Below are 12024 nucleotides of genomic sequence, written 5' to 3'. Positions count from 1 at the left end.
AAATTATAGATGGGGTTATCAAAAGAAATATGTCATCCAAATGAGTTGTTATGGTAAACTGAAATAATACCATTCATTCAATGACAAGCAAATGTGACTTTTATTAATACATATCTACCACAATGTAAAATAGAAAAAAGGGGGAAAACTGCCAAAAAAAACCCCTGAGATTTTGAGATTAATCTCTGAAATTTTCTATAAAAAACTTTTCAAAAGTCAAAAATGTTTGACTTGTGAAACTCGGAAATGTCTTTTTTTTCTAGAAAATGTCTAACGTTCCCAAAATTTCATCTTTTTCATAAATTTTCAACTTTTTGAGATCAAGATTCCTTGCTTTTTCTTGAAAATTTCAGAAATTTCTTATTCAAAACTTTTTGAGAGAGATAAAACTAAAACGTTTTGAATTTTTTTTTTCTTGTAAATTTTCAACTTTTGGAGCTCAGAAGTTTCCTTATTTTTCTGATATTTATAAAGAAATCTTTCAGTTTTTTTTTACTTTTGGAGCTAAGAAATTTCCTTGTAATTTAAAAATTATTTTTTTATTATTTTCCATATTTCTGAGTTTTGCCTTGCAAATTTTCAACTTTTGGAGCTCAGAAATTTTCTTTTTTTGTTCTTGAACAGTTTTTTTTTGGTGAACATTTACTCCCATTTTATCTACAATTGTACTAACACGTCATATAATAGATAAATAAATATGTTTGTAAATAAACAAAGAAAAAACAAAAACGGATCTATTCCTTTAGACTTTTGAGGGGAAAATAGAAGAAAATCACGCGCCTGAGAAAAGCTTTTATTTTTGAAAGCCTCCGCCGGAAGTGGTGTCCATGATTTGTCTTGCTTCGCAGCAGTAAAAAAGGCAAAGCAGTGACTGCGGTGGTAAACAAACAGGTAGAGCAGCCGTACCTCGTCCCGCGGAGCTGCGCTGTCGCCACCGGTTGACTTTCAGGAAACCTGACCTTCTTCTCGGACCGCCTCTGAGGTCGAACCGGCTCTAAAAATCCCGGACTTCGGCTGTTAAAACTCCAAGGTTCGTCCCCGGTCCTCTCCCTCTCTCCCTCCCCGCCCTCCCTGCCCTCGGAGTCGGCTTATGTGACACATTAACGTCCCGGGGGCGAGACGAGCGAAACATGACGGAGCTGAGGAAGCGAGGCGCCGGTGGAGGAGACCCCGACACCGCCGAGAACATCAGCGACAAGGTAAGACGCACCTTTCGGGCGTAGGGAGACGCTGGTATCGCCGTGGATCCTCGTCCTGGAAACCAGTCCGGCTGGTTGTTGCTGGACAGCGGGGTTAGCCAGGCTGGTTAGCTGGTTAATCCAGCTTCAGCCGCAGCTCTGTCACGGATACGGTTCCGATTGGGAGCAGTTCGGGTTGAGGTGATACCTTCACCTATTTGTCATAGCTGAGTGTGAATGAGCCGGACTCGTCAATGTCAGGCTGCTGCTGACCAATAATAAATGTGTCATCCTGAAGTTTATGTCTGGATTAAACGTTAACGGATTTAAAGCACTTCTAAACATTGACTTTGTTGTCTCTAAGTGACTTTGTAGCCAATTTAAGCGGACCATGTTAAGTATTTTATACAGAGATACTAGAAATAATTATTCCACCATCATTTTGGCGCCCCTTTTAGCATGGCGCCCACACCCCTCAATATAGTACATACCCATTTTTGTCCTTAGGTTCATCATCCATTTGGAAGACCTGTTTGAGTTCACAAATACAGAAAATATGCCAATTAGAAATAATTATTCTGGCATCATTTTGGCGCCCCTTCTAGCATGACGCCCCTATACATCATATATCCTTTTTTTTTTCTCGCCACTAGCAGGGTGCATAGGGGCATCGTCCTTTTAGGAGACCTGTTTGAGGTCATGAACACCTTTCAAATACAGAAAATACCAACTAGAAATAATTATTCCACCATCATTTTGGCGCCCCTTTTAGCATGGCGCCCACACCCCTCAATATAGTACATAGCCATTTTTGTCCTTAGGGTCATCATCCATTTGGAAGACCTGTTTGAGTTCACAAATACAGAAAATATGCCTATTAGAAATAATTATTCTGGCGTCGGCTGCACAGTGGCGCAGTTGGTAGAGCTGTTGCCTTGAAGCAAGAAGGTTCTGGGTTTGATTCCCGGCCCCGGTCTTTCTGCATGGAGTCTCCATGTTCTCCCTGTGCATGCGTGGGTTTTCTCCAGGTACTCTGGTTTCCTCCCACAGTCCAAAAACATGACTGTCAGGTTAATTGGTCTGTCTAAATTGCCCCTAGGTGTGAGTGTGTGTGTGCATGGTTGTGTGTCTCTGTGTTGCCCTGTGACAGACTGGCGACCTGTCCAGGTGACCCCGCCTCTCACCTGGAACGCCAGCTGGAGATGGGCACCAGCACCTCCTGACCCCACTGAGGGACAAGGGTGTAAGAAAACGGATGGATGGATATTCTGGCATCATTTTGGCGCCCCTTCTACCATGACGCCCCTATACATCATATATCCTTTTTTTTCTCGCCACTAGCAGTGTGCTTAGGGGCATCGTCCTTTTAGGAGACCTGTTTGAGGTCATGAACACCTTTCAAATACAGAAAATACCAACTAGAAGTAATTATTCCACCGTCTTTTTCAGCAACAAAAACAGAATATGTTGATTTATTTTGCCAAGTCTACTAAAAGGCCATGCCCATGTCTAAATGTATAAACTTTAGGAAAAATCACTGGATGTTTGTTGTCCTTTTCACTATTAAAATAAACTAAATTCAAAGCAGAATCCTGGATGAATACGTTGTGTTTCACATTACATTTCCTGTTGTCAGATGTTAAATTGCCTGTATCTTTGTTTTTAAAGGCCGGCATCAGTGAGAATGGCATCCTAACATTGTTTTTTTTTTTAAATGTGTTTCTGTATCAACTGACTGGCAAAACAAGCTGAAGCCATTCTTGAATCATTCCAAGAGCCACAAATGGCCCCGGGCCACACTTTGGACACCCTGGGTGTATAAAAGTCGTTCTCAGAAGCTGTGATGCCATTAGAAATATTCACAAAACTTTGTCAATAATGTCAGAAGAACACAATTGTAAAGTTTCCATCATCCTAGTGGCAAAACTTTCTATCAAAAAACAATTCCTTTAAAGTGCAGTGTTTGTGTTTAACAAATATATTTTCGATATGCAAATCGCACAATTATTGGTGACAGAAGTTGGATGTGGACTGAAACCTTTTGCACAGCAGCAAAATCAGCTGCTTCAATAATAGGCCACATTTTGCTGGATGATAAACTGTCCCAGAAATTATTTCAGTTAACATTAATGTTGCCATTTTGAGACAAATTTCAACTTGTATAATATTAATGCAAGTACACATTCTCAAAAATAAGCAACTTTAATTTCTGAGAAAAATGAGAAATCATGCAAGTGAAAGTCATTTAGCCTGTTTTAGTTTGTCATGCTAGGCTGCACAGTGGCGCAGTTGGTAGAGCTGTTGCCTTGCAGCAAGAAGGTTCTGGGTTCAATTCCCGGCCTGGGGTCTTTCTGCATGGAGTCTCCATGTTCTCCCTGTGCATGGTGGGTTTTCTCCGGGTACTCCGGTTTCCTCCCACAGTCCAAAAACATGACTGTCAGGTTAATTGGCCTCTCCAAATTGTCCCTAGGTGTGAGTGTGTGTGCATGGTTGTGTGTGTCTCTGTGTTGCCCTGCGACAGACTGGTGACCTGTCCAGGGTGACCCCGCCTCTCGCCCGAAACGTTGGCTGGAGATGGGCACCAGCACCCCTCCCGACCCCACTGAGGGAAAAAGGGTGCAAGAAAATGGATGGATGGATAGTTTGTCATGCTATTAATTGATTTATTGTTTATTGCGGCTGACCTACTTAATAGGTTTTGTGACTCCTCCTTTAATTACAGCAGAGCTCGTATTTCAACTTCTGCAGCATCTGACTGCTTAGATGTGATGCATGCAGCGGTGTCAGGACTTGCTCTGATTAGGCTTTGTGGTGCAGCTCCTGGTGTTTAAGTTATTACCTTTTCTTGTGAAAGAGCTGCTGAGTAGAGGAAAGAAATGGTGCGTTTGGGAGAAAATGGACACGGTGGTTTTAATGTGTCTGGGAGCAAAGCTGTTGCAGTTTCTCACCGCTGTGACTCAGCTCAACTCGGCTCGACTCGGCTTGTTTTTGGGGCGTTAAACGATGGCTTCGCTTTGGTTCACACCCTGTAGGAAAATCCCAAACAGAGCTGGAGAAACGTCTGGGACATCTGCTGTAGACTTTACCTGACGGCTGACAGGGTTTCGGCTGGTTGATCGCGATGTTTAACATTTTTTAATATCTTCACAAGCTCTGCTTCAGAAACCTTTGGGTTTTTGTTTCGACTGAAGTTGGGAGTGTTTATGAAATAATGAATATTAAGGAATTATTGACTTAAAACAAGCTTTTATGTCATATTATCCTTAACTTACTGTCAAGTTAGTTTTGTCTTATTTTAAGTGTGATAAGATATTTGCACTAGAATCTGGACAAAAATACTTGGTAATATTTTGTTTTTGCAGTGTAAGCTAGTTACACTGCAAAATATTTCAATATTTGATTCATCAATTAATGGTTTCAGGCTTAATAAAACCTTAAAATGCACTGCATCACTGTCACATGACCTGAAATAAATGGCAACAAGATGTAAATAAATATCGTCTGTATGTTTATTATTGGCTTTCTGATTCTACAAGTGTATTTATTCTAAAACGCTGTTTATTTTTGACTTCATTTACAATGTTTTCATAAATAAAATGAATCTTGAAAGACGATCCCCCAGGCTGTTGTGATTCTGCTGAACTCGGCTTAAAGTTGAGTCTAAATCAGGCAGACGATGTTTAACTGGCACAAGGTGAAGCCGTGAATTAAAGAGACAATTGGTGTTTGAATGGCAGCCCACAGTTTCCATTGATCCGTTTGTATCAATGAGCATTAAATTCCCACCTGGCTTTGTTTGGCTGCTGAAAGCTTCTTATTGCTTCACGCTGCAAGTTTGTCAGAGGGGGGAGAAAAAAAAGCAGCGCTGTTGAAAACGGAGATGCTTCTCTGAGGAAGTCGCACTTTCATTCTGGTGTTTGCGGCTGATTGTTCTTCGTCCCTCCAGGATTAGGAAACTTGTGCAGGCTGTGATTTAATCAGATTGGTCCTTTAAAGTCCCAACCGTTGCAGGACAAACGGCATCATGGGGACCACAGCAGACAGATCAGAGAAGAGGTTTAAAACATATTGAGGTTCTAAAAAAATTATCTTAAAGGGGACCTATTGTGCAAAATTCATACATTTTCCCTAATTTTAGTACTTCCATTTGTGTTTCTACTGCTTCTAAAAACGGCCCAAGTGCTTAAAAAATACAACAACAAAAAAACACTTTTTGGCAAAATGTTTACATTTTTTTGGTGTCTGGAAAATGAGCTGTTTCAAAAATCTCTGGAATGTAAATCAGCAGGCACTGGGCTGTTACCTAGCAACCCCAGCAGAGTTCGGCCCATTACCTAGCAACCCGAGCTGAACTCCAGCAAGTTTGGTCAGCTGGTTTTACTGATATATTCACTTTACAATGGCTGCTGGAAAAGACAAATGTTTTGTTGTCGACTTACCGTCCAAAAATCACTTGCCGAATTCTTGTTGGTTTTGCAGGAGGCTCCACTTCTGCTTTTCAAAGATGTACGGTTGTATAATTGCACATCTGTTTGCAGCCATTTTCACATGCGAGTGTAAACGTTGAGTCTGTGGGCGTGGCCACAGACTCAACAGTTTTCAGTTTGACCCCCTAAAACCTCTCAATCTGAAAGGAACAGACTAAAATCAAATTTTCTAAGAATTATTTTGTACCAGAAATGTTTGTATGGCCCCCTAGACCTATCTTAATTTGTTTTAGGAAGCATCGAGGTCACCTTTAAGCTATGCACATCTCAGAGCTGTGATCAGTCCATTTCCATATAGGGTCACTGATCTTAGGGTGGTTTGAGAAACAAAAAAATCACGTAATCTCTAGATATGCAAAGCTGGCAGAAACTTGGCCAGAGATGGCTAATTACACATGCATGCCACACCTTTCAGATTTCAGTTTGTATGTAATAATAGAAACGATGCATCGTTTTCCTCCCAAACTTTGTGTACAATTTTGAAGTTAATGAAATGACCTGAAACCATATTTAATATTCTCACTCTTAAATTATATTATTATAATAATATTCTTTCCTGTTGTCAAAGCTCTAAGCGAGGTTAAAGGTCAATATATCCTCTGCTAGAACAGAGACATTTGTTCTCTGTCCCAGAGCTGCAGGGACAAAATGACATCATCCAATTCCTGCAGCTCTGAGAGACATGAAGAGCTGCAGGAAGACAGATAATCAATCTATCAATACAAAAGATGATGATTTAAAGATACTCTGCAGTAGATTTGTTTGTTTCAGCGGCTTGGGACATATGCACATTTTTCTAGTCATTCTAGAAATTATTCTTGTTATTCTGGGATTTTAATTACTCGTATCTGCTTGTTTATGTTGCAAAACGCCAAACAATTTGACGTATTTTTAAAGGTTTTATTTGCTTAGCAGCTAAAAATAACGTCCTCTGTTTGATTTATAATTCAGTTTTGCATGAAAACGAGTCGTTTGTGGAAATCAACCACACTCCACACCTGTCATGATAACAAATTTTGATGGATGATAAATTGTTCCAGAAATTATTCCGATAAATGATATTTTTTATTTTGAGACCTTTTTTAAGTAATAATAGCAAAATAATGCAAGAACACATTAATGACCATTTAACACTGGAATATTTAATAAAATTCATTATTTAGAATTTAACTGAATACCATGGTTCATCATCAGTTTGTCTTTAGTGCTTCTCTGTCAAATTTAGCAAAAATATATAGTTTTAGAGCAGAACAATCCTCAAAAGATGCAAAGATATACTCCCTATTCCCTTAATGCTGAATTTAAACCCAGTTTCACCTCCTCTGTCTCTATTTCCACACCAACTAGAGTAACCCACACTGCAACCCGACTGCTTTCCCATTTTGTGAGCTAATTACGTCTGTGGGCTTAAAGCTCTGTAATTTAACCCTGATGACCCCGTTTAACCACATTTGGCAGCGTTTGAGTAAAACAGCCCATGAAAGGTAAAAACAGGATGAGGAGGAACAGCAGAGAGTCTCTAGTAAGAAGGGAAACGCTGAAATGGAAGTGCAGCTGGTTCCTTTAGGGGGAAAATCTCCGGCTCACCTCGTTAAGATCAATTAATGGAGTTGCCTCAAGAACACAATTAACCTTCTTAATCACACATATTAACACAAATGTGTGTTTAAGTCCCTATCAGTGTATAATATGAGACTCTTTTTATATTTAGCATCAAAGGACATCTTGTTTGTGATAAATATCCTTGGAGGCTCCTGTAACTTGGGGCTGCAATCTGAAACTTAAAATAAAAAAGTATTTTTTATTCTTTACTGGTGCAAATCTGGCAATATTTTCATAAGATCTGCTTCTCAGTCAAACGCTCCTAAGAATATTTGTAAATGGGTTAATAGAAGAGCTTTGTGATGAGCTGAAGGCGCAGTGTCAGTGTGGAGAAACTTCTTAAAGAGACAGAGGCTCAATTTCAAGGTGTCATGTGAGGTCTGAGATCAAAGAGTCAAAAACAATCTGGAAGAAACAAGAAACTTTATGAGCCCCAAAAATCGAAAATTTTCAAGGACAAATTCAGAAGTTTTGAGATTAAACTAGGACATTTCAGAGAAAAAAGTTTTTTTTCTAGAACATTTCTGAGATTAATCTCAAAATTTTCGATTATTTTTTTTTCCATCGTAAATTTTCGACTTTTGCAGCTCTGAAATTTCTACGTTTTTTTTTTTCTAGAAAATTTCTAAAAAATTTCAAATTTCTTTTCTCTGTTTTTCTGTCTGCAACGGCCCTAATACGCCGTGGAGGAGGATTTGATCCTGGATCTGTTCTTGGGTTTGGGATTGGAGGACACGACCCCACTGTAATGTAAAATAACGCTGGAGGTGGTCCTTGGTAACCATGGAGACAATAAGCACATATCGTCTTCTGTAGCTGTCAGTCTGCAAGTTCGATGGATTTCATTTGACAATTCTGAGAAAAACGATTTTGCAACAAAATAATTTCTCCTTCATCTCTCCTGTTTTAAATGCTTTCTTAAGCTGCTAGCTCCTACGTGTGAGTCGGTGTTTAAATACTTATCTGCTTTTTTGTTTGTTTGTTTTTCTGGCAGGAAGCTGATGGCGACGACAGGCTGGGCCTGTCAGGCGACACTGAGGGAGAATGTGACGCCGACTCCAAAACGGACACTCCAGATGTTCCCGCCTCCACAGCGGACACGGACAACACTCCAGAATGCCTGAACAAAGCTCTGGAGGGGCTTCCTCCCAAGTACGTACTCCTCAAACGCAGATATGCATCTGTTCTGTAACACCCACGGTTTTCTCGTACAGCTGGACAATGAATCAATAACAGTGTGTATTGTGATTGAAAATAAATCGATATCAATAGATAATCTGGGGGATGTAGGCAGAGGAAAGACTTCAACTGCTCAGCCTCTCACTGCTAGCTAAGCTAGGTTGGTGGAATCAACTAACTAACCCACCCACCTACTTTTTGGTTACCTAGCAACTACCTGCTAGGTAACCCCCTACTTTGGTTACCTAGCAACCATCTGCTCTGCTGCTGAGCAAGATTTTGCCTCGTATCTGCTTAAAGTCAACGATGTGGAGTGAAAACTGTGGATACAACAGAAAAGGTTATGCCACCATTTTGGTAGTTTTTCACATGTTTAAAACAAAAAAACAAATCAATAATTATTGAAATTGACTGATATGAAACGCCAATGTTTTCAGCCCTATTTTCTTGTGTCTGATACTTTCTGTCAAGCCACACAAAGATGGCTGATTACTGGCCTTTTCCTTAACTAAACCTCTGCCTTCTTCGGTGCATGTTCTTTCCTGGAACGTTTTCAAACGGCTGCAGTTGGTTATTTCATGAGAAGTGATGGCAGCATTTATCAGAGGAGCTCTGATAAACCAGGCCTGACTGCAGCTAAAGCTAAGTTTGCATGTGTTAACTTTACAGACGACACCAAGTCTCACAGCAAACAGAAAGAGATCTTGGTTTGTAAGCTGGTCAATAGTCGCAGTTTCACAGAAACACTCAAGAAAAACATCAAACCATCATCTCCCAACACTGCATTAAGGTTAACTGGGCCCAAAAAATGGTGCATAGATATTTTGAGTTGAGTGGAGCTGAAACAAATTGTTTAAATAATCGTCAACTAGTTTATTAACTGTAAACTGGAGTATTCAGACTCGAGCCTTTTACTGAAAAAACCCAACATATTCAGAGTAACAAGCCCAAAGTGAAAATGTATAAATGTATAAATATTTTACATTTCAGATAAAAAACTGTCCTTGTCTGTTTTAGCCAACACTCCTCAAGTTTTAGCTTCTCCGGGTTCAGATTCACTAAAGGAACGCTACGTTATTGATTATAGGCAATAAAACATGTATTTTCTCAATTAAAAGGGAATTTAATTATTTGTTTATTTATCTTTTAATGTATGTCTAATATTGTATAAGAAGGCTTAAGTGGTTAAGTAAAAATATCTTCATATATTTAAAGGCCATTTTTAAAATCCGATTAATCGCCAGAATAACTGATTAATCGAGTAACTGATCAAATTATAAATCATTTAATATTTAAAAATTACATTATCAGATGGACAAAAATATAAATTAAAGTGGAAATTTTGGTATTTTTAGGACAGTAATGACAATAATTCATATAAATAACAAAAAAACAGAATCGAGCAAATCGGTTTATTTCAATAAAAAACGGATGAAACTTTAACAGAAGCTGCAGCCGAGTGTCAGTCTGGTGACTTATTGGTTAAAACATTCAGTAGGTAGAAAATCCAGAAATACTTCAAAATGAAATTACTCAAGTAAAGTAAAAAGTACAACGTAGTAAAAAAATACTGCTAAAAGTTCATTTATTTTCACAAAAGTTACTTGTAACCAGTTACAGCCCAACTCTGGAGTTAGAATCACCAAAATTATTTATATTTGCTAAATGGCAGAAAACTCAACCAGAACATATTTTTGTGGTATTTTTGCCTCAACACAATTGTTTCATTTTATTGAATATTTATCGTTCCTAATTGGCTTGACAACTACGATCATTCAGACGCTCCAGGAGGAGCAGAAATGTCAGTTTGCCCCAGACGAGGAGTGTGTTTTGGTTTGCTGGTGCCTGACGGAGATAAAACATAGGAAGGAAGATAAGAATCTGACCAGATAAATGCAAACGGCAGCAGCGATATCGACGCTATCGAGTGGAAAAGTCCTCGACAATGGGCTGTTTTGTTGTGCAGTGAAGGAGCGGAGGGTGTGACCGCTGGATGACTGGCAGGTCACGGTGCTTAAAGGTTCATCGAGAGAGAGAGAGAGAGAGAGAGAGAGAGAAGCTGGACTTGGATTTCAGAGATCATCGAATGTCGGTGGATAGAGATGAGAGATGAATGGATCTGGAGGTGAAGACTGCAGGAGGGGATACTGAGCGCTCGGCAGTGAGAGCGTTTCTGCTGAGGCAGCGGTTTCTCTCCTCCATTCACAGACGGCCGCCTCAGTTTGGCTCCTGTGAGGTCACTTCCTGTGTTTTGAAAGGTTTCGCCTTGGAGCTACAAACGAAATGTTTTGTTGTCGACTTACCGTCCAAAAACCACTTGCCGAATTCTTGTTGGTTTTGCAGGAGGCTCCACTTCTGCTTTTCAAAGATGTACGGTTGTATAATTGCACATCTGTTTGCAGCCATTTTCACATGCGAGTGTAAACGTTGAGCTTGGGGGGCGTGGCCAGTAGCAGCTTGTTTGGATTTAAAATGACAAGACCCCCTAAAACCTCTCAATCTGAAAGGAACAGACTAAAAATAAATTTTCTAAGAATTATTTTGTACAAGAAATGTTTGTATGGCCCCTAGACCTATCTTAATTTGTTTTAGGAAGCATCGAGGTCACCTTTAAGCTATGCACATCTCAGAGCTGTGATCAGTCCATTTCCATATAAGGTCACTGATCTTAGGGTGGTTTGAGAAACGTGGCACAGTGGGAATACGAAGTTTTTTCCCCCAGCCAGCACACATTGGCAATGCATGGCATCACACAGGGATGAGGAAAAGACGGTTTTATTGAAGAGGAAAAGGGATAATGAATTAAAAAAATAGTAAAATAAAATTTCATCTTTCTTTTCCTCAGAATTTTGATTTAACGTCAGATTTTAGATTTTTTTTTCTCCTCAAATTTTTGTCTTCAGATTTTTTTACTTTAATCTCAATTTCTGACCATTTTATTCAGATTTTGCTCTTCAATCTCAGATTTCAGATTTTTTTCCCTTAGATTTCTGACTTTAATCTCAATTTGTCTTTCTCAAAATTCTCACTTTAATATCAGATTTCTGACTTTTTTTCCCCTCAAATTTGAGTTTTTTTTGTTAGTATTGTGATTTTTTTTTCCCCTCAGATTTTTGACTTCAGTCTCAGATTTTTCTCTTTAATCTGAAATCTCTCTTTAATCTCCAATTTCTCTCTTTTGTCTCAATTTCTGACTTTTTTTCCTCAGAACTCTTTTTTTTCTTAGAATTGTAATTTTTTCTGACTTTTCTTCTCAAAATTCAGATTTTATTTTTTTCCCCTCAGAATTCTGAGGGAAAAAAAAGTCTGAGTTGTCCTTTGTAATTTTTATTTATTTTTATAAATTGAATGAATGACGCAGAAGAGGAGGGATATAAATCTCATACTGTTTGAGAAAGAAAACCAGAGTAAATAGAAAGTTCAGTTTTTATGTAGTAGTGATCGGGTTTTATTAACAATTACTTGTGATTAATCACATTTGGCAGGATAAATATTGATATATTGATCTCATCTAAACATTTACTCTCATAACTCTTTTATTTCTTTATCTCAGATGACATTAATATTTGCCCCACTTC

At 38.9% G+C, this 12024-nt stretch overlaps 1 protein-coding gene across 2 annotated transcripts in view; it reads left to right on the top strand.

Annotated features, from left to right (window-relative positions):
• The first annotated feature begins 824 nt into the window (after positions 1–824).
• Positions 825–12024, top strand: part of cds1 (CDP-diacylglycerol synthase (phosphatidate cytidylyltransferase) 1) — a 26398-nt gene continuing 15198 nt past the window's right edge. For both annotated transcript variants that reach the window (XM_008417747.3, XM_008417746.3), the window contains exons 1-2: positions 825–1199; positions 8262–8419. In XM_008417747.3, coding sequence (XP_008415969.1) covers positions 1131–1199; positions 8262–8419 — 227 coding nt within the window. In that variant the 5' untranslated portion in view covers positions 825–1130. The remainder of the gene's footprint in view (positions 1200–8261; positions 8420–12024) is intronic.

Source organism: Poecilia reticulata, chromosome 9, assembly GCF_904066995.2.
Source record: "Poecilia reticulata chromosome 9, P_reticulata-male-v2, whole genome shotgun sequence".
Classification (NCBI taxonomy): domain Eukaryota; kingdom Metazoa; phylum Chordata; class Actinopteri; order Cyprinodontiformes; family Poeciliidae; genus Poecilia; species Poecilia reticulata.
This window is presented reverse-complemented; position numbering and strand designations above follow the sequence as displayed.